The sequence below is a fragment of the Tiliqua scincoides genome, chromosome 1 (assembly GCF_035046505.1).
Source record: "Tiliqua scincoides isolate rTilSci1 chromosome 1, rTilSci1.hap2, whole genome shotgun sequence".
Classification (NCBI taxonomy): Eukaryota; Metazoa; Chordata; class Lepidosauria; order Squamata; family Scincidae; genus Tiliqua; species Tiliqua scincoides.
Genome location: NC_089821.1, coordinates 262,465,101 through 262,488,952, shown reverse-complemented (window position 1 = coordinate 262,488,952; position 23,852 = coordinate 262,465,101). Strand labels below are relative to the sequence as shown.

The following is a 23,852-nucleotide window of genomic DNA, read 5'->3' as shown; positions in this document are numbered from 1 at the left end:
GCAGAGTTATATATAAAGGAACAACTTAGTAGGGTAGTTCCAAAAGTCCTCTTTAGTATTTGCTGGAGCGTATTTGCTTGGGGGGGGGGGGGGTGATTGATGCAATGTGATCCCCAGGAACATGCTGCTGCCCCGGATGAGTGGGGGTTTTTCAGTTACCTCCAGATAGTGCTGGAGTCCAAGGAGATCCAAGGGGTCTGAGGAGCCCTGTTCAGGGCCTCTGTAAGTCTGAAAAATAGGAAAAAATGGGCACTTCTGGTTTTCGGGACAAAACCAGAAGTGTCCCCCACTTTTTTTTACAGACTTACAGAGGCTTAGGGGTCCCTGCAGAAGGCTCTCTAGATCATCACCCCCGGACCTCCCACAACTTCAGTGCTGGCTGGAGGTAAGTGAAAAAACCCCCCTCCCATTCCCAGCAGCAGTGCAATCTTGGGGATCATGCTGCCACCTTACCCTTCCCTGCCCTTTAAAGGGACATAGGCCACTGCTTCCCTAGTTGGTGGGTTGCTACCTATCAGTTTGGGAACCACTGGCCTAGAATATTCAGAAAATAAATTTATTGGTGCAACTATTTGGGGGGGGGGCTCAAAGAAATGTTAAGCAATTAGAGGACTGGAGTTGAGGAGGAGATACAGTATTGGGGAAAACAGAAAGAAAATCAAAGAAAGCTGCAACTTATATGGACATGTAGTAGACCTCTGTATTTTCTGATAGTCGTTGAGAAATTATTGCATCTGGAGAGAACCATGACGTATTTGTTTCTATAAACAAACCTCCTGCAAAGCAATCAACCAGATCATAAATTAGCTTTTAGAGTCCACACATATATCTCTGTTTTCAGACATGGAGAGTTTAAAAATGGGCAATGCGAAAGTGCGGCTGAATATATGGGTTGGATTCCCCATATGAGCCTGGAACATTTATTATAAATCTCTGAAGCCTCATAGCAGAAGCAAGAAGGGATAGATGGAAGAGATTATTCACCTGCAACTTACCCTCAATTTACACCCTTAAACCTTAAAGGAGAAAGGTATTTCTGAAGGGCTAATACTGTATTTACTGAGAACAGCCTCTGCTTTCTGATTCCTTTCTCTGGCAAATAATCACTGTCCCCATTTTGCCTCCTGCAGACATATGGGAATGCCATTCCAAAAATGTTATTAGTGTATTCTCATGTGTATGAGAACACACTGTTTCCCTTGCATCCTCCCCCCCCCCAACTGTCTCTCTAGATAGTCAATGTTGCTTAATGTGTTGCAGCTGTTCCACAATACGGGCAATTCCAGGTCCTCTCAGAGCTTAGACATTCTATTAAATGTTCTGAATGTGAATGTGGCAGAACTAGACATAGATGAGCCTTCAGAAGTATAAGAAAACTCAGTCAGGGTTGGTATAAGTCTCCAAAAGGGTCTCTCTTCAGCTGTGAAATGTTGGAATGTATGGTCTCTGGCATCAAAATAGGGTTAATGACAGGTGCAGTTGCCCCATGACTTAGGACCCAACTAAATGAAATGATGGAGATGCGTGATTGGTTTGTTCATGACTTTAAACTGCAGGTAAGAGCAATAGCAATGAGTGACTTTGATTCAGAGCAAGGAATGGAGGGGAGGGAACCTCTCCTCCCAGTGCTGTTTTCCCAGTGAAAATGGCACCTCCAGTTGCTATTTGACCTTATAGAGAAAACAAAATCTCCCCTAACAGAGGAAGCAGCAGTAATGGAGAATGGATTTTCATAGAATGGTATGCCCATGACTTTTGTATACTCTGCCCTTTTGTAAAATTGCAAAGCTTACACTAAGGTAATATGTCTAAAGACATGCCCAATTCAAGGACCCAACAATGCAAATGCTTAAATAAATGTATTGGCTTATTTTGCATAATTAATACTAGCAGGGGAGACCAATCCTACCTAAATCCCTGCACAGTGATGCAGATGTGCCAGTGAAGCTTCCACAGCATCCTGTGGGGGATTTTTGGCTGCTAGAGGTTTCCAAGTCAACTCGGATCTATGCCAACGATATCACTGGTGCAAGTTCACATTGATCTGTGCAAACGGATCAAGCCTGATCCACCCACCACTGCCCCATCTTCTCCCCGTTCTGCTCTAACCCCATCCCCTGCAACCCTCTCCCTGCCTTCCCTACGTCTTGTTCCGGTCCACTCCACATTGAGTTTACCTGCTCTAGTGGGCCTTTGTTGTTCTGTGAGCCTTCCTGCTGGCATGCCGGCTCTCTGTGCTACCACAAAGTGCTTTAGGCAATTTTGCAGCAGCCAGCGCCAGCAGAATACACATTTCACTGGTGCATCCAGTGGCGTAGCTAATGATCGGGTAGCCTGGTGCTAAGCTCCAAATGTTGTCCTGGAAGTGATGTCACAACCGGAAGTGACATCACGTCTGGCTTTTTAAAAAGTGAAAATTGGGAGGAACCTACCTCCTCGCCTCAGTAGCTTGCCACCTAATTGCTCTGCTGCCTCCCCCCAGTCAGTGTCATAACTAAGGCATCTGTCTGCTACCTTAGGTCAAAGAAGATTTGTAGCACCCCCAGACAAAATCAAATTAATTAAGTAAATAAATAAAAAGTGTACCCCGACAGGTTCGATAGCTTCACACTGTGCTGGGGTGAAGAGGGATGGTTATTCTCCCCTTGCTAAATATAAGAGGGACACCACTTGAAAAAGTGCCTTTTACCCAGTTAGCAGGGGTAACTATATTATGATACATGGAAATGAGAGCTGACTCATATTAACACCTTATTGGTTTCATGCTGTATCATAACATGCCATTGCAACATGTCAGTAACATAATATGTCACTGGCTCTCAGAACAACCAGTCTCATAGGTCGGTTTTGAGTTAAAGAAATCCACTTTTTGTTCCATAAGGCAATTATGTTTTCATTTTCTGGTTAATTGGCCATAACATTTGACAGAATACAGCTATTCCAATGCAGTTTGTTTCATTGCATTCTACTTTAAATTACCTTTCCAATGATATATAACGCGATTGTATTATTCATACATACCAAGATTTTCACAATTTTGGCCAATACAGTCAAGCTCAGCTTGTTGCCCCCCTAAAGCTTGATGCCCTGTGCAACTGCTACCCCCGGCACCCCATTAGCTATGCCACTGGGTGCATCTTTTAGTTAGGATTGGGCCAATAAGGAAAAGTTGCTACCTAGCTCCTAGCTGCTGAACAATGGAAGTATTCAGAATGCCCCTGGCATTTACCCTCTGCAAACACCACTACACAACACAGTGTCATCCCAAGGAGACATTGTGGGAAAAACCGGTGGCCACCAGGAAGAATGCTGATAGTATGAAACTGCAGCAGCAATAAAAGCTAAAAAGGTAACTGGTAAAAAAAAATAGGTAGTTCCCTCCACCCCATTTTGCCTCTCCCACCCAAAGTCAAATATTCTCAGTAAAGCAAACCCAGATCAGAAATTCAAATATTCTCAGTAAAGTACATTCAGATCAGAAATACTAAGGAAACATCAGGGAAAATCAAAATCTTCCTGGACTTTCTGTAACAGACTTGAAAGTTACTATAATTAAACAAAAAACTAGTTTCAAAGGGAAACTTCAATTTGAAGTTGCCAGCTGGAATTGACAAGTGACGGACTTTCGAGACTGGGCTCTCAAGAGAGACAGGGAGGGGCTCATTCACAAAGGAAAGTGATTGTCACTCTTTAAGTGTTTCTGTAGACAATTCATCTTGCTTTGCCAATCTCTTATCATTTGGGGGTGGGATCCTGCTCACTGTGGTCAGATCCTTTGACTCAAATGCATGGATCACACTTCTGCAATGAATGGATGGCTTCTGTCACTTTATCATGAAAGCACAGAATCTTACTCTGGGGGCAAGAGCCCACTTAAAGAAGCTGATAATGTAGGTTATGGCTCATGAACTTAGGCAACGGTGCAACAAACTGGTTATTCTGTTGCAGGAGTCTTTTTGTTTTTTGATGCAACAGACTAACCCAGTCACCTCCCCCACTGGAACTTACGTCAGCCACCATAAAGGCTAGAAACATTTTCAAACAAAGAAATCTGAGATTTCCAGGATGCTGAACTCTGGACCCCTCAGAAACATTTTGTGCTTGCACAGTGCAATTATGGAAATACAAACTGCTCATATATCCTCCTGGCCTCTTCCTTACAGTAACTTAACACACTTGGTCCTGCATTGACTCAGCACTGGCCTTAATCCAACAAAGACAATTCACATCTTCTCACTACAGTGGTTTTGCAGAATGGGGGAGAGTGGAGACCACAGTTATGCGCAAGAGGGTATGCATGGAAGCAGTAATGTGTAGAACAGTTTCAGGATTGGCTTGCCTGAACACTTACAGTAACTGGTTTTAGGAAACAAGCAGTACCATGTACCATTACAGAGAGGAAACCAGTTCCAGAAAAAATCAATCACAGTGTTTGCTCTTTGAAATTGCCTTAATCTAATTTCCTACAAAATAGGAACAGGTTTTTAAAAATCTGTTTAGAATGCCTCTTTGTGGGGGAGGATGTTTCCCAATGGAAATCAGTGGGCCAGAGCCCTGCATGTTTGGTGGTATTTTTTGCCATCATCCTGACAAGGCAAAGAAATAAACTCTCACTGCTTCCACTACATCTAAATGCTAACTTCCTGTGACACACAAATTATGAATCATTCCATTATTCAAAAGACAAAAAAATTGCACCTGGTATTCCAAAGAAAGTTTCCCACTGTATCAAAGAGCACAGTTTCACAATTCAGGCTTCATGGTACCCTGTGCAAGCTCTAAGCATGCCACTTGAAGCAAAGCAGGAGAGTTCCAAAGGAAGGGGGGAGGGACAGAGGCACCCAAGGAAGAATGTTGACCCTGGGCAAGGGAAGCTGGGAGATAAGCAGATGAGAAATAGATCAAGGCTCAGTCTACAAGGACCATGACTAGATGTCCATTCCCACAACAAAGGTAACCCAACAGAAAGAAGAGGAAGAAGAATGTGGGCCAAACAAGAATTTGGCTCTGACAGAATATGTAGCAGGAAAGCTTAAGAATGACTCCCCATTTCCACGTACTTCCACATGGCCTTTGACATATCTTTTTAGTCTTCATTCCCAGTGAATGCCAGCTTTCAATCCATGTTACAGCATTCCCATGCTCTTTCTTCCTTAACCTTGTCTTCCTTTTCTGCCTGTTATGAATTAGCAATCGACACTCAAGGCAGTCGGGTCACCCTAGTTGCTTGCTTTGAAACGCTGGTCAGGACCAGGTCAAAATGAAGCCTTAGAGTCAGACTCAAAGGTGACTTTTTTCCTCTGTTGTCTCCAAACTCTTCCACCCTAATTAGAATTAGCAAAGTCTGACTAGGAACCACTAACTTCTCCAAAGTGGCTCTAACTTCCAGATCACACACAGAAAGCCTTGTCAACTCAAGATACGGGAGTTCAAGTTAAAAGCAAGATCGCTTGGTGTCAAAGAAGAACAATGAACTAAAAGCAATGATCTCCCCTACCAATTCCTAAATAGATATGCTCTGCCCTCACCATGGGCAAGGACTGTCCAAGCCCTTTTGGTAGATAAAGAACCACTGCTATATCTGTAGCCCAAATATCTCCTGAAAAACCAACCCTCAGAAACTGGAAGTAAAAAAGAGACCAACCTGAGGTCTAACTGTAAAACACAACAGGCGGCCAGAAGGACCTTCAGGAAAACAAAGGACTACAAGTTAATCCTGATAGGGAAAAAAACTGAAAAAGACTACTGGACAGAGAGTCAAAATCTGGAATTCTTATCAAAACCTACAGCTGAAGTTGTGCACTTTTATAACACCCTACATTCTCAGTCAAAAGACAGCACTTCCAGTTAGCAAGAAAGGTAACCTCTTCTTCACCAGTCCTCCCCTGCCTCTTGCTCACTGATTCAGTTGCAATCCATGCAACTCTCCCCCAAAGTGCCAAATTGAGACGCTCAGCAACAGAACTGCAACTCTGTCTGAAACCCAGCTCACAACTTTGTGAAGCATCACGTTGCCCCTCATTCCCCAGTAAGTTGCTGCTACAAGAATAAAGCTGCAATCAGGCCACTATGAAGTTGAAATAACTTCTGTACAATTTAGGAAGCGGAATTGCTCCTCTGAAAGATCAAACTCTGGTGCCAAACTTGCTAACGGGGGCAATGTTTTGGATTGGGCATCTATAGAATGATCCAGCAGTCCCTGAAAAAAGAATAGCCAACAAAAACAAAACAAAACCCTGGGGTATTGCTACTCAGAAAACAAAACATGTTAGTTAAAACAAGCAACACAAAAATTCAAACTGATACCTTGCAAAGTTTTGGAGCTGCAATTACGCTTTGGAAATTACACAGATAGCCATACAGATTTGACACTGCAAAAGGAGACATAGAGCAGTGTTTCTCAAAGTGTGCTTCTAGCAGCCCTGGCACTCCCTGAGAGCCCTTCAGTGGCTCCACAAGCACACCATAAGTGGCCACCATCTGCCCGGTGCTGTGCTACACTGCCCATGCATGGGTTCTCTGGGACTCCTCCAGACTCTGTGCATGCACCAGCGGGGCTCCTTGAGACTCCTTTTAGGAGTGTCAAGGGCTACAAAGACTAAAAAGTTTGAGAACTGTTGATGTAGAGTCTCAGACTGTGGGTTGGGACCCACTCGATGGGTCATGAGCCAATTTCAGGTGGGTCCCTAGTCATTTCAATATTCTATTTTTAATATATTAGACTTGATGCTAACATGGTATGCAACTGCATTTGGGAAAATGATACACATCTGTACTTTTTAACAGGCTACTATGCATATGCTTTTAACAATGATAGTAAATGGGAGTTACTCCTGAGTTAAGTGTGGGTAGGACTGCAGCCTAGGATTGTAAAATTTTTTTCCTGTTTGATGATGTCACTACCGGTCATGACATCACTTCTGGTGGGTCCTGACACATTCTAATTCTAAAAAGCCCCAGTGCTAAAAGTTTGAGAATCACTGATGTAGAGAAAAAGTATTTCAAATGCAAATGTATAAACACATTATTTATACATAATTAATGCATGTATAATTAATGTATGTATAGATCCAGGTCTACAGAGCTTGCGTCCTGAGTACACTTCTGTACTGCAGCGAGTCATGGACTCCTCGCTCACAACAGGAGAGGAAACTGAGCGCTTTCCACATGCGCTGCCTCCGACGCATCCTCGGCATCACCTGGCAGGACAAAGTTCCAAACAACACAGTCCTGGAACGTGCTGGAATCCCTAGCATGTATTCACTGCTGAAACAGAGACGCCTGCGTTGGCTTGGTCATGTCGTGAGAATGGATGATGGCCGGATCCCAAAGGATCTCCTCTATGGAGAACTCGTGCAAGGAAAGCGCCCTACAGGTAGACCACAGCTGCGATACAAGGACATCTGCAAGAGGGATCTGAAGGCCTTAGGGATGGACCTCAATAAGTGGGAAACCCTGGCCTCTGAGCGGCCCGCTTGGAGGCAGGCTGTGCAGCATGGCCTTTCCCAGTTTGAAGAGACACTTTGCCAACAGTCTGAGGCTAAGAGGCAAAGAAGGAAGGCCCATAGCCAGGGAGACAGACCAGGGACAGACTGCACTTGCTCCCGGTGTGGAAGGGATTGTCACTCCCGGATTGGCCTTTTCAGCCACACTAGACGCTGTGCCAGAACCACCTTTCAGAGCGCGATACCATAGTCTTTCGAGACTGAAGGTTGCCAATACAATGTATGTAATAAAAGTGTTTTAAAAAAGAATCTGGGAAGCTGCCTGTTAGAACTCTTTTCTTCAGTCCCTTCCCACTGAAGCACTATCTAGTGCAGCAGTGTCAAACTTGTTTCATACAATGGGCTGTATGACCCCCTGGTCTAGTGATTCAGGAGCTGGATTTAGATCTGGAAGATCCAAGTTCAGATTCCCACTTAGCCATGAAGCTTCCTGGGTGATCTCAGACCAGTCACTATCTCTCAGCCTCACCTACCTCACAAGGTTGTTGTGAGGAACAAGAGAGGGGAGGAACCACATACACCATCCTGAGCTTCTCTGAGGAGGAGTTGTATAAAAATGTGGAGTAATAAATATAATTTTGCTATATTATACTTGATTTAAATGCCATCTCATTTTTTGGCCATGTGCCTTCTTGCTATTAATGGCACAAACTTTAACCAAAGATACCTCCTGTACGACTGATAAATAGACATAGCTGGGACAAACAGAAAGCTTACAAAAAAAAAAAAAAAACACGCTCCAAAAAAATCAAATGCTGCCTTCTACAAAGATAAGATCTAAGGAAAGCTTTTGTTTTGTTTTGTTTCTGTGTAGTTTAGGTCTTTTTATTCAAATACAACAGAAAAAATTCCCCACCCAATCTACCAAGACACAATGTTCTCTCTACTGTCTGGGAAACAGTTTGATTATTAATATAACCTTCCCTTCACTTCACATTAGAAAACACACACCCCAGAAAGGCAAACCCTTACACCCCATCTACTTCTCCAAGCTGTTAATTCTACATTTACCCCCAAGAATGTAAACAAGTTTAAAAAACACCACACTGATAATGGATAAAGGATGAGCTTTCCTTGGACCAGATCACCAGCCTGCACCTATTTGCTGTTGCAGGCTCATGTTAGCCAGGCAACTCTGCTTCTGTTAAATGTGGCTTTATAGCAAAAAGGAGGAGGAGGTTGGAAAGAAGAGTGTGTGGAATGCATTATCAACTGTCATTGCTCACTTCTCCCAAAATTCCAATACCTGAGATTTACTTGTTTTCAGAATCAAAAGTAGAAAACACCTCTAATGAGGGAGGTATCTTGCATGTGTGTAAAAAAGCAGTTTACATAGCAAAATAAATAAGTGGATGCCTATCCCCAGAGGGCTCAAGATCTAAAAATATTGAATATGACCTTCCCCAAATTGGGCAATCCAGATCCCTTTGCAGCTTGCTGAGTCCAAACACTTCTGCATTCAAGTCTGGTGCAGAACAGGCTTTGCTGCCACTGCTCAAAAGTCCATCGTCCATCCCCCCCCCCCATTTATTCTTGCCATTTTTTTTTTTCTTGCAAAGGGGAACTGGTGATACAGAAGGCTTGCTAGAGACAAGACAGGCTTCAGAGACCTGCAGGCTGTGGAGCATTTCCTGCTGGGATGCATGGGGCATACAGTATATTCTATCCCTCTCAGCTTTTGAAAGACAAAAGTCTGCCCCCTCCCTTCCAGAATTCTCCTACAAAAAAAAAATAAGTAGATTCCAGGGCAAGCTGCAGAAGCTTTGTTCCCATCACTCTGTCACTCTTAGAGCGGAAAATGTTTAAGCATGTAAGAGTAAGCATAATCCAGCCAGTCTTTCCATATGAGTCACAGATATTGGTATGTGTTCTAATGAAGGAAGTTCAGAACACTGACTCATGCAGTGATGCAACTGGTCAGCCTCTTCTGAAGGCAGGTAAAGTTGTCCAATTACACAATCACACCCAGAGCAAAGACACAACTTTAAGGAGGGAGCAAATGCAGTTCTCCAGCTCCTTGACCAGCTGGGTTTCACAGATTTCTGTAATACAGAGAAGAGATAAAACCAAATAGTCCTGATGGAAATTAGCTTGGAAGCCATGTGGAATAGAAAGGGAAATTGGATTTTAAAGGCATTATTTCCTGGCCAGAGAGCTAGGTGAGATGCTGGCTTAGAACACAGCTTTTCCTCTTCAAGGTTTAATAAGAATTCTGTGTAACTGAAATATTCATATACAAAAATGTAACTGTTACTTGACCCAGTAGAAATTGTTATTTTCCTTGCAAAGGGGATGGGATGTCCGGTGCCTTGGCACAAATAGCCAGTAGAGATTATAACTGGGAATGCAAGTAAAACATACAGTAAGCATTTCAGGTGCTTCTTCCTCCTTCCTTCAACAGAGGCTACGGGTGCGTTAGGTGTGTCCATGGCCATTGCACAATCTTTCCAAATTGTGTATTGAGTGGTTCACTTGCATGGATTTGTCATCACAAACAAGCCTGGTTGGCAAAAGAATGGGGAACATATTTGGATTTGGAGTTCCTTGCAAGCCTCTTTAGAAACTGAATTATCCTAAATAGAGTGGCAAAGGAAAACAATATGCAGATATTGTGTTACTCACACGGTTGAGTTCACATATTAGCCTTAGGGTTATATGAACCACACCGAAATGTTTTTATACAACAATACAGCATTAAGCTAAAACTATGGGGATGCCAAATAATCTCCTTGGGCACATCACCAGGAACAATCCTCCCTTGGTTTTTCCCACAGATGGATCATGTCTGGTTGGACGTATCAACAAAAATCCAGTGCTCAAACTTCCAACTTAGAAACATCATATAAATGTTAATATGTCTTCTTCTTCTTCTTCTTTTGCCATAATAGCTATCCCTATAGTATTTAAATGTCACAATGTAGATTAAATTGTCCCTTGCAGAGTGGACCCCAACTGGTTAAAACAAAAAAGAATTAGAGTGCCATTTATTCCCTAGTGGACACCATAAGACTGCAAAAACAACGTGGTTATTTCATCCTAGATCTATGGAGCTATTGATTTATTGATAGCAATACAGCTATTGACAGATCAATAGATCTACCAATACATCTACTGACATCTATTATGTTCAACGCAACTTAATAAGAAGACAGTACTAATTAAAGTGCAAGATTGCCAACTTCACACCCAGACCTGTTGCCCCAAGGCTAACACTTGTCCTGAACACCTGCACCTTGGGACTGAAGCTGTAGCTCAGTGGTAAAGCATGCCTTGCATGCAGAAGATCCCATGCTCAATCTCTAACATCTTCAGCAAGTACCGAGAAAGATCACTGGAGAACCACTAGCAATGTAGGCAGGACTGAGCTAAATGGACCAGTAGTCAGGGTCAGCATCCAGAACAGAATGTAATGCAGTGGTTAAGAGCATGAACTATGATCCCCAAGTCTTCTAACTGGTTACAATCTCACAATACACCACATCTGTGATGAGCTTTGCACCTGCCCTTGATATCCTGGATCTATGTGTGGGATTCTCATACTGGTGAGTGTGAACCAAGCTGCAATTTTAAAAATCCCAAAACAAATCAAGTTCATACACTGCCCATATAAACAGCCTTGGTTTTCCCGTGGATGTGCATTCTTGTGGATTGTCTTCTTAAGGATATAAAGGAGATGGGTAGGACAAAGAAAAGCCAACAAGACGGAATAAATTTTTTCCTCCTCCACCTACTATTTTCTTTCAGCTGAACTGTGCCCTCCCTATCCCAGAGAAACATCTCTGAGGAGGAAAAACGAGGAGAGCTAGCAAGGTAGACCCCATCATTGCCTGCTCTGGCTGTGCTTTTAAAGCTAAACTATGTAAACTATGTGAGCCACCTTGAGAGCTTCTTAGGAGGTGGAAAGGCAGCACACAAATGCCTAAATAAATAAATAAAATAAATGTGTGGTAAGGGCAATCATGGCTATGCCCAAATTCTGTGGGACACCTGCGTGGATAACAGAATAAACAACAGGAATGATCACAGTAGCTGTCAGTCATATCCATGACTGCCTGAAACTGTTTCATCTCTAGCCCTAGAAACAGGCATAACTGCCTCCCACAGCTTCAATTACACAGGGACCGTGCTAGTTTCTTCTAGGACAGCACCTCGTCTTTACTACAGGGAGCGATACAGCTTCCCAAGCAGGTATTCAGGAAATGAGCAGAACAGTGATTGCAGTTTAATCCACCCTAGAGCCAAGGTTTTCTAAGTGGCATTTCCTAAGGAAGCATGGACAGCTGCTAGGAAGAACTGTGAGCTCCTCCCTAGCCATTCCCACATACATTTTTCTGTGTGTCTTAATGGGTCCACGACACACACACTTCCCATTTGTGCGCTGGGTGCATGTGCTACGTGGACTTTGCAAAATGCTGACAAACACACACACACACACACACACACACACACACACGCACACACAATTGATTTCAGGGATTTTCTACATGGGAAAGGCACCCTGGGCCTTCTCATACATTGATCTCCTATGTTATGAATTTTTTGGTCCAGAAATTAAGCCCTGTGACTAGAAGAATGTAATAAATGTGAATTGTCCACTAAAACTACATGTTCTGTGAAGACTGCTTTAAAAAAAAAAAGATTTTTTTAAACTATAAAGTTATATTTAACATGCAAGTAGAATTGTTTATAAGCCCCACAATTTCCCATGGTGAAATACACTGGAGTATACTTACTCTGTACTATACTTGGCTTCCCTCTCTACCCCTACCCACCCCCTTCCAAAGTAATAAAAGTGCCTTGGAATAATCCCAAATACTGTATGATCACTTCCTGCATTCAGGGGGGAAAAAGCTGCTGAAGAATCAGATTTTATGTACTGTTTCCTTTTTACTAAACCTTCCTACAAGGTTATGTACTTGTTTACTTGAAGGAAAACTGACTTCAAGACACATAAATGTGTGTCTAAAGGAGTCTCCCACAATCAGTTGACCACATCCACAGAAGGCTGTTTCCTTGCTGTTTTAACAATTAGAGACTTGAACTGAATGAAAAAGGGGGGGGGGTGCTTTTTGCAAGCAATTTGACATTGAGAAAGTGATTGCTATAAAAAGGTTCAAATGTATTTGCCAGTTCAGAAAGCATTGCCCTCATTCTGAATTGGATTTGTTTGTCCTTAGAAGTATCATCATGCAGCCACATATGATCACCATGATGTAATTCCATTCCCTTCATGACCACTGATGGTTGGGATTACTTGATTACAAAGTATTTACAAGAAAAAAAAAATGGTGCTACAACAGTTGATCCAGAAAATAATAAGAACATAAGAATATATGTGAATGGTAGTGAACAGGTTAAAAAAAGTGACCATTCACAATTTAGGTGGGGAGGGGGGTGTCTGTGAAATATTTCTGCTTCCCAAAAGCAAAACTTTTGACCCCAAAATCAAGATAGGAGGACTTGATTTGATGTGATCATATACATCCAAAAGGTCAGCAAAATACACAGGGAAAAAAGCAAATTATTAAGAAGTAGTAATCATGCAATAAGATCCATACATTTTAGAAAGGAGGTTGTCATCCAGCATATGAGCTGTCTTATAGTAAGCTGGGCCATTGGGCTATTTAGTTCAGTATTGTCTACTCTAAGAGCATATATATACTACTTATTTCAACTAATTTAACAGTTCTGGCATCTTTCCAGAGATATCTAGAAATTCTAGTTATGCTGGGGATTTGAGCAGGGATCTCTAACAGAATTCTCAGCACCCGCACAAAACCAGTGCTGGAAAAGCCTTCTGAGGTTTCCGACGAGCTTTTCAAGGATTCTTCTGGTTTCTTGATAAAACTGGAAATACTCTTTAAGAGCACGCTGGAAGCTTCAGAAGGCTTTTCCAGCACTGTGGAGTGCCACATGGGGCTTTGCCTGCCCACAGAATGGCTCTGATAGGCAGATGGGGTGGGGTGGTGGGCAGAGACGGCAATAGCGAGGCTGTGGCGCCAAGGGATTTTGCCCCCTGCCCCCACAGGCCAGCCATTGCATAAAACTGCAATTCCCAGAATTCTTTAGCACAGTGTTTCTCAAACTGTGGGTTGGGACCCACTAGGTGGGTCACCAGCCAATTTCAGGTGGATCATTCATTTCAATATTTTATTTTTAATATATTAGACTTGATGCTACCATGGTATGTGACTGCATTTGGGGAAATGTTACAGACCTGTACTTTTAACAAGCTACTATGTATATTAACAATGCTAGTAAATGGGACTTACTCCTTGGTAAGTGTGGGTAGGATTGCAGCCTATGATTGATAAAAATTTTTCCCACTTGATGATGACACTTCCGGTGATGACATAACTTCTGGTGGGTCCTGACAGATTCTCATTCTAAAAAGTGGGTCCTGGTGCTCAATGTGTGAGAACCACCATGATATTAAAATAGTAGTGTTACACATGCCATAGCTAGACACAGCTTTTTGAAATCTTAGCGAGAGATCTTTCCCAGCCTTTGCTATCTGATATCCTTTAACCAGAAGTGGCATGGATTAAGCATGGGGCACTGTGCTACCTAACCAAGTGTTTTAGTCCTGAACCAAGGGCCCTCCCCAAGGAGAAAAGGATGCAACTGAATCAAACTTTGAGCAGGAACTCCTGGCTGGATGTCACAACATGGTTCTCTCCCCCCCCCCCCCGCCTCTATTATGAGTTGTCCCAACCTTCCTCAGATACACATTTGCTTGGATAAAGAATGTGTGAACCAATAAATTATTTTGTGTGAATAGTGGATGTGGCTTGCAGCAATTCCAGTCATTATGGCGGCTGGGAAAAGTGTAGCCTCTCTTACAACTCTGCACCATCTTGGGTGGGGTGGCTGGATGGGTCATGTAACTCAAGCTGCCCTGAATTGTAGCTACATTCTCATCTGACAATCTTAACACTAAGATAGACCCGTCTGTACGAAGGCAGCTTCAGCACTTACTTTACGCAGTAAAGTAATCCAGTAATGATCCAGTAAATCTGGATCATGTTGCTGGTGAAGGTTTAAAAGAACTTTTTTCAAAATTGTAACAAGTTACATCTGTTCATTAACATTTGAACTTTTTCTTTCTCACTGGTCTTAAAAAGCAGATTCCTTAGGATGTCTGTGCTCTGAGCTTAGGATGTCTGTGCTGTCTGTGCTCTGAGGGAGTAAGCCCAGCTGAGTTGCCGGATGGGTCTGCACTGATCCTCACTCTTAAGTGCTAAAATTAAAAGGGCTGCTGGGAACAATAGGCCTTCAGTGAGCTAACCAGGCTTTAATAATTTTCCAAGGACAGCTAGAAACAACAAAGCAGCATATCAGCAAGTTTCCCAAAATCAGGTCAGCAATCTGGACACAACAGGGGCTCGTGTGTATGAAACAATAATAACATTTAGTATTTCCTCACTTTGCCATTCTGCCTATTCTTCCCTACGATTGTGTCTTCTGATTATATTTGCACCATCAGACTCTCTAAGTATTGGGGACATCCAGAGTGCAGCACATGTTGCCAACCCTGTGTCTGACCCTGCAAAGCATCATGACACAAGGCCACCCAGAGAGTGCAGATCCAGTGGCCTGACCTCACAGCCACCTCAGAAAAAGGCTGTGGCCTATTCTAATTGTGCACATTCTAACTGTGGGAGGCGAACATAATGTGCTTATTAACAGCGCAGTCCTATCCAGTACTTATGATGGCAGATCTTGCGATCCCCCACAGTAAATCCTAGAGAGGCAGTGTGAAAGCCACAATGCTGTTGTAAATGTGGGGCCACTGGTACAGATGACAGCTGCTCCCTGATGCTCAGTCACAGCAGGTAGATTGGTGGAAGGCAGTTCAGGGGAGGATTGTGAGTGGTTTGGGATGGGGAGGAGTCTGGGCAGGGGCTGGAAAGGGCATGGGGATCTCAGCAGCAGCCACATACACTGAGAACCTATCCCCCTTTCCCCATCCTGCCCCTATCTCTCTTTCCCCACCCCAAAGCACCCCTGGATCCCTTTGGAGTTGTACCAACCTCAACCATATACAAATGAGTAGGAAGGGAATACACCTGGACCACTTTATTGTAAGACTCGGGTTCTGGCATTTTTTCAAGGCTCATGCCAGTTTGTTTGTTTGTTCTAATCTGTATGTATGGAAGATTAGCAAGAAGATGTAACCCATATCTGCAGTGGGGGAGTTAAAGGGGATTTAAGTGACAGGGAAGTCAGCATTAATGCATTCATAAGATGCTTGGGACCAACTCATTCAGTAAGCTATCTAAGCTATCCAAGTACCTAGCAACTGAAATTTGGGATACATACGGGACAGGCTGACATCTGACTATTAAAATAGATGGTAAATAAATACCATCAAATATACCATCAAAATAATCATATGAAATCTCAAAATGGTTAACAAAATGGGCTTTAAGGTTGCAAACCTATACACAATTACTGGGTATACATAGCACTGAATTACTAACTTCTGAGTAGACATGCATAGGTTTGCATGGTACTTGCATACTAGTGATAAAAGTGAAATTTAGGCCCAAATCCTAACCAACTTTCCAGCATAGTGGTGCCAGTGGGGTATGTGTTGCATCCTGCAGTTGGGTGGCACTCAACTGAGTGAAGTTGAGGCACTCAGCTGCCTCCTCCCTGCCTCCAGGGGGCAGAGGCCAGGGCCCACAGGCTGGGGTGTTGCCACACCCCAGTCTGAAAAGCCCTGCCGTAATGAATTTTTCCTACAGAAACTTGTCCAATCTCCTTTTAAAGGCATCTAGGCCAGATGCCATCACCACAAGCTGTGGCAAGGAGTTCCACAGACCAATCACACGCTGAGTAAAGAAATAATGTGCCATTATGTGCCAGACTAAATTATTGCCACACCACCCTGTACCAAAGAAAGTCTAACATACACAGTTTAACGCTTTATTCTTTTCCTCTTTTCCTCTTCACCCATCCTGCAAAATGGAACTCTATATGTTACCTCATACTCAGGGATTGTGTTCCTTAATAAAACCCATCCAGAAGCACACATGGAGGACCCCTTGCTGTCAAGGATCCAGGCCCAGAGGCTGCCATAGCCATAGAATGTTGGCTTATGGGTTATTTATTTTATGCCCACAGAATATTTGTGGACTAAATAGAACGATCCAGCCAGAAATGTACCATTGCATACTGACATCTGGTAATCATGAACGGTCCCAGTGAAGGGCGGAACATGAAATACAGCCCTCACAAGGCTCTAATGTGACACACGGCAGTCATATTGGACAATGTAAACGCTCTTTAAGTGAATTATACTCATCCAGGAGCATCTGCACAACAGGTTTAGCTGCTTAGCAACCTATACACAAGACTATCAGGGAAAGTAGATTACAAACTGCAGATGAGCCCCAGATGCTGAGTAGCCAGTCAGGCTAATTTGTACTCTAAATCACAATTGACACATTTTGCCCCTCAAGGTACTATTACAAGAGAAATTGAGGCTTCAGCCCACAAATCAGCTACTGGAAGCTTGTCATGGTGTAGTAACATGGCTTTTAATGGGACTGAATGCACCAACTCCAGAGGTGTTTACATTTCACCAGACAACAGCAAGGAGAAAATAACTCATTGTCAGAATGAGGGACAAACTGAGGCCATTCACATCCCCCCTTTTTTAAGGATATGCCAAGCTTGCATACGTTACAAGGTGCCTACATAATACCTGCTGGATGTCTCTGCGGTGTCTCGTCCTGATAGGAGAAAGAGAACAGTTTTTTTGGAGTATTGAAAGTGGCTGGAGAGATGCCATAGTATATACACACACATCCCCCCCCCCACTATTGCCTCTGGTTCAATGGTGTTTGCAGTTTGTGAGGTAAGAACTTCCATGAGTGGCAATTCCTCTTTATACCACTTTAGCTATCGGAAGAAAACAACTGCCTGCCAACTGTCTCTCTTGTCCTCCAAATCCTTCTTGAAAACCCACCTTCTCCCATGAAGTTGTTGGCTTAATCCCTGAGGATCAAACTAGGCAAGAATGATGAGTTCATTGTTGCCAGTGGCGTCGCTAGGGGGTGTGTGGGCTGTATCTGGTTATGCACAGCCAAGATTAAAAATTTTTTTGCACCACCAACATTTTTAAAATCTTGGTATTTTACGAATAATACCAAAATGTTATATATCAATCGATGTTCAATTTCATGCAGAGCGCAATGGAACAAACTTCATAGAAATATTTCTATCCTATCAAAAGTTATACCTAAAAATCCAGTGGGGTGGAGTGATGGTACCATCACCCCACCCACTGCCAGGAGTGTTGCTCTGTCCACTGCATGGGAGAAAGTCCATCACAGAGGTGATGTGCTGGCCTCCTGCTCCAACCTAGTGTCACAAACCTAGTGACACCACTGACTGTTACCTCTAGTTTGACCCTCACAACAAATGAAGATGAGGATCAAGGACAGCTGTAAATTTGCAACCAACACAGAGACAAGGAATATTGCACTCCTTGACCAACCAGCTCCCATGGTGTTCAAGGGGGCTTACTCCCAAGAAACCATGTACAGGATTAGTCCTATACTGTACCATAATAACCTGACTTATGGGGGTGTGATAAAGAGGACTTATGTATGTGAAACTCTGTGAAGACTGATAAAGCTCTATATAAATGCCAGTTATTATTAGCAGTAGGTTTATGTGGGGGATATCGCCATTTCTACAGCAGATTAGACATAGCTTTGGATTAAGGGAAAGTCTCAACCATTCTGATTAAGGATTTATGCCACCCCCGCCCAAGCTTAGAAATGCAACTATACTAATTCCAACAGAGCACCAAATTCCTAACATGTTTTTATTAGGAAATTCTTTTCCCTGCAGTCTGAGAAGAGGGATTTCATATCAGAGATCCCAACTGGGGAGCTTACCTTGGAAAACTAAACAAGCACTTCAGTGATGGGTTTTCAGCTCAGACAGAACATGAGCAGGGTCCATTTATAGGCTACTTGATAAAGCATGTGAAATACTGATGTTTAGATCTTGATGTTGATGTAAACAAAGGCGTATTTGTTGCATTTCACAGGGTGAAATGAGATGTGGAAAAACCTAAGCATATAATGAACTGCAGCATCTCTACTAAAAACTTGAACAGCAGCTACCCAACTTTTCCCCAGCCTCATTATTATTTATTAAGAATACTTGAAGTCCTTTGACTGGAATTGTCATGACATTTGTCCAAATGTTACAACATGCACTCTATATTTGAGCACAGATGTTTCCAGCATAACAGTCATCATTTCTTTCTATGTCTCTGTTTGTACTTTTGAACAGTTTCAAGAAAAATCTAAATTTACAATGTAGTTCCTTCTAATATTTTGCATGAAGATATTATGTAAGCAACTGATCTCCAGAGAAAACCAAAGTCATTTTTTTTGCATCTTTGGTGCCACCTTCTGGCATTTGGATGACAGTACAACATAACCAAAAGCCACATGCAGGGCCCAATCCTATCCAACTTTCCAGCACTGATGCAACTGTGCCAATGGGGCCTGTGCTGCATCCTGCATGGGAGGGCAGTAATGGAGGCCACCTCAAGGTAAGGGAATGTTTATTCCCTTACCTTTGGGCTGCACTGCTGCTGCATTAGAACTGGAAGGTTGGTTAGGGTGGGCCCTTTAGCAATAGCTTTCTTAGGGCTTACCACAATGACACAAAAACTTAAGCAAGTGTTTGCGTTATCTAATGCAGGGGTCTCCAAACTTTTCAATACGAGGGCCAAATCATATATTTTACACATTTCTGCAGGCCAAAAAAAATCAGCTTTATAAATGAATGAATGGAATTTAAATGAATGAATAAATTTTACTTGGCTCTTTTTTGTAATCAGCATGATATAATTCAGAAAAAAAGAAAAAATGTAACAATTACAAAGAACCAATGCCATAAATAAACTGAGAAATGATATATAATGGGTAAAAAATGGCAAACATTAACAAATGTTCTGATAAAAAACAAGTTGCTGTGGGCAACCTTTGGTGGGCCAGATGTGGTGGGCCGGATGTGGGGTAGTTTGGAGACCCCTGATCTAGTGCAGCAGTGGCCAAACTTGCGACTGCTGTGCAACAAAAAAGAGGTCCCTATTTGGGCCTGTTCTTACTGTACCGCTGTTCCATGGCTCTTCAGTGAATGATCTGAATGGCCAGATCGGAATGATGCAACACTCTGGGCAGTCGCATCTATGGTTCAATACCTCAAAAGGCATTGCATCTGGATTTCCGGGTAGATGCGACTGCCCAACGCGCTGTATCATCCAGATCTGATGTCCTAAAGAGCCACAGCATGGTGGAATTGTTAGAGCCGCTCATTGTGGGGGGGGGGAATTCTCCTGAACCCCAGATCCAGTCGGCGGGACGAGGTTTGGAGAGACCTGATCTAGCAGATGAAGAGTATTCATCCACCAAGTAACACATGCAACACAAAGTTACAATCACACCTCATTCATTTCAATAAAATTTGCACAACCGAAGTTTGTGGTGGCATATGCAACTCTTAATACCTTTTAAATAACCTTTTTGGTCAAGCAGAGTTTCATAGTAAATGTTTTCTGTCATAAGTTGGTCAAAATGTGCAACAAATGAAACCAAACCCATGCAAATGTTCACGTTCTCAGAATCATGTTCAGTAAAATCTTCCACAAAAGGCAACAATTTGGTAAGGCTATAGTATCAACAGCTAGAACAGGGGTGTCAAACATAAGGCCCAGGGGCTGGATGTGGCCCGCGGAAGCTTTTTATACGGCCCTCAGGCTTTCAGCTGCTGTGTAGGACTGAGGTGTTTACTGCTGAAAGGGCAGCCCACATGAAAATTGGGCTCTCCCATATCTTGAAGTATGATCAAAATTCATATATATTCTCTTTTGTCATTTGCAGCTAATGAGTTCCTAAGTGAGAAAAAAGTGTTCTTTTTTGCTATGACTTGTTTAATGACATCACTTCTTGCCTAATGACATCACTTCCGGCCCTCAGCAGGCATCATGAATGCTATGTGGCCCTCCGTTTGAAATGAGTTTGACACCCCTGAGCTAGAAGGTATCTGAAGATATATATATTCCCACTGTGCTTCCCCCATCTTCACTGAATGCATGGGGAGGGGATGAGTAAAGTGTGTCTTAGTCATGACTCATGGTTGAAATAATTGGGGCTTCAAGTCAGCCACAATGTGCAGACCAATCCTGGAGAATAACAGATTCTTCTTTTGCTGAAATTCTCAACAGAATGCATGGTTCCAAATGCCTCCCACTCCCCAGCCGACTGGCTTTCTTAAGATAAGAGACATGCCTATGCATTCTATGCATTCCACATGTTTGTATTTAAATGTGTGCTTTCCAATGTATTATCATGCCACCTGTTTCAGTAGGAGATATGTGAAAATATTTGAAATAAATATGTTTTCAAACATGTATTTGAACTTGGATTTTTCAAGGGAGGAAAACAAAACAATAGGGGTGTGTGTGTGTGTGTGTGTGTGTGTGTGTGTGTGTTAAAAATACAGTGGAAATCAACAGAAACTGTAAGGTTCAGATATAGTGAAACAGATTTGTCTATCCCTCTATTTGTTCACTCTGAAATACCTGAGTTCAATGGGGCTTACTCTTAAGAAAGTGTCCAGAGCATTGAAGTCCCAATTAATTGCTTAAAAATAAAGTGTGACTTTTGCTAGATCAGTGTCCCGTGTTTTAAATCTTCTTTCACACTTTTAAAATTACAGATTACCCTCATGTCAGTTTCAAATAACAGTAGGCTTTATTTACAGTCTCTCCATTATAAGCTTCCATCTACCTTCCAAGTTGTTTATCCTGTTTCCATACACCTTCTGTTGTTAACCCTTTTTTTGTCCTGTAAAAGATCCTTATCTTTTTTGGGATGTAGTGCCCTGGACTCCATAGACTACATGCGTTGCAGACATACTGTTATTTCCTGTATCTAATAGCTCACAGGATCAATTTGAAAGAAACAATTTTCCAGTACAACCCACAAAAAAAAAAACTGGCTTGCAACTTTATATATATCTGATGCATATCTCTAGGCAGTTTTCCATCGACCAGCACGCAGACCAGACACTGTAGTGCTTTCATACGGTAAGCTAGATGACAGATTTTCTTAGCCTACCTTAGTCTGGAAGCAGCAGTAGAGCTGTGTTAGATAGGGGTGTTTCCGTGCTAGCGCCAGAATTCGCTTTTCTGTCATTGTACAGTCCACGTCATCATCTTGTAGGATGACATCTTTCTTTAAGACTTTCACGGCATATACTTCATCTTTACCTTTCAGCTCAGCTAACATGACCTAGAATCAAGGAGAAAACTCCATGTGTATACATCACATGCAGATTTCACAAGATAAACACAGCTGGAGAAGAACGCACTGGGGTTCCAGGGCATGATCTGACGGTACATGTGGTACAGTCACCTTGTTGAAGCTAACAGCCCAAACCTATCCCTCCCACTTCATAGCATGTAGAAGTGCTAACAGAGGGCACACTGCATGCTATGGTGAGGGGAAGGGGCAAGCAAGAGGTAAGAAAATTTTTTTTTACTCACCTCCTGGTAGGCCACCAAATCACCTATTGGTGTCCTCAAACCCACGGCAGGTATTTTGCTGGCATAAATCCAATGAGAGGAAGGGGCAAGGCAGGTTGGAAAATCAGGGGTAGTACCTAGCAACTGCCACCAAGATCCTCCCCCTCCCTCCTTCAAACTGCCCCCCCCAGTTTGTTCTATTCCCCACCTGAACCGCAAATAAACTACCCATGGCCTGCCGCCACCGCTACCTTATGTGGCCCAGGTCAGCCACTGGCACATGTGGGGAGCTACCAGCTGTTTCTGCTGGTGGGTCTTCAAGCTCACCAGAAGTGTGCCATTTATGGCAGCATCACACCATTTACTACAGAAGAACATACTAAGTTCCGCTGTCATAAATGGTAGATAGAATTAGGATGCAACTGGGTCACTGCCTAATGGTCCCATTCAGAATGTAACAAGCTAATTCTGACTCCCCATGTGGTGATGCAGCAGTGCCAGTACAGCTACTGCTGCATCCCACAGGAGAGTTTCAGCCTCCAGAGGCCTCCTCAGGGTAAGGGACATTTGCTCCAGCGCGTTGTGTTTTGTGACTGCTGCAGAGTGCATTGTGCCACTGGAATGTTCATTCCAGTGGCACACTGCCCTAGTAAGTTTGGGCTGTAAATGTCACAAATGATCAACTTTCCGTGGGACAGCTGCTATGTTAGGGCCCAATCCTATCCAATTCTCCAGTGCCGGTGCTGCAATGCCAATGGGGTATGCACTGCTTCCTGTGTTGGGGAGGCAGTCTAGTCACAGAGGCCTCAAGGTATGGGAACATTTGTTCCCATAACTTGGGGCTGCATTGTGGCTCCACTGGCCACAATGCAGCCTCACTGGCCACAATGCAGCCTCAAGGTAAGGGAACAAATGTCCCCAGAGCTTGAGAAAGCCTCTGTGATTGCCTCCCCACCACAGGAAGTGGCACTGGCACTGGAAAATTGAATAGGATTGGGCCCTATTGCAGCAAGCTAATTAAAAATATATGTTCATACAGGTAATATCCATGTAAAGTGCGGAACCGTTCTTAGATGTAAATCAAACCCAAGCTCTCAATGCATGCAGCATATTGAATGCAATGGGTTAAACTTATTATACTTTTTCAATGTTTTTATTGTGCTTGTCCGGGGCTTCAGAACTACAGCTAAGCAGAGAAGCAGCTTTGTTGACACTCCCAATGTGAAGAGATTTCAATGTATACGCTTGAGAAATTAAAAATTGAACTGGTGCTGTCAACAAGAAGCCACAACACATCAGTAACAGAGAGACTGCCACTTCCATCATAATTTAAAATCACCTTTAGAATTCTTCTCTACAGCACAAACGGTAGGAAGCAGAGCAAACAAAGTTTAACGTTTACACGCTCTGTCGAGTCTGTATGGCTGGCAAGTTGCAAAACAAATTATTTGACTTGCAAAATCAGAGAGTGTGAAGTGGAAATCAACTTCAGGGGGAATAAGTGCCAGACCCCCTACAAAACACCTTTGGTAGTCAGGTGTCCTGTTAGAAAACACCAATTGTGGGTTAGCACTTCACTCAGAAGACGTCTTTTCTACATTAACAAACATACTTTAACAGCAATATTTTCCAAATACAGTGAAGAGAGAAGGGACTTCCTCACCATCAAAGGCTATGAAGAAAATACATCACTCTCCATTATTTGAAACGGCTCCTTTTAGCGCATGACACTTCTTACCTAAATCAAGGCTGACAAAGCATTGAAACTTCTCCCTTATACACTGATA

At 42.9% G+C, this 23,852-nt stretch overlaps 1 protein-coding gene across 1 annotated transcript in view; it reads right to left on the bottom strand.

Moving 5' to 3' along the window:
* PRKCE (protein kinase C epsilon) overlaps positions 1 to 23,852 on the bottom strand; it is a 406,295-nt gene that overhangs the window by 90,596 nt on the left and 291,847 nt on the right. The window contains exon 10 of the mRNA XM_066624640.1: positions 21,659 to 21,832. Within this exon, the coding sequence (XP_066480737.1) occupies positions 21,659 to 21,832 (174 nt within the window). The remainder of the gene's footprint in view (positions 1 to 21,658; positions 21,833 to 23,852) is intronic.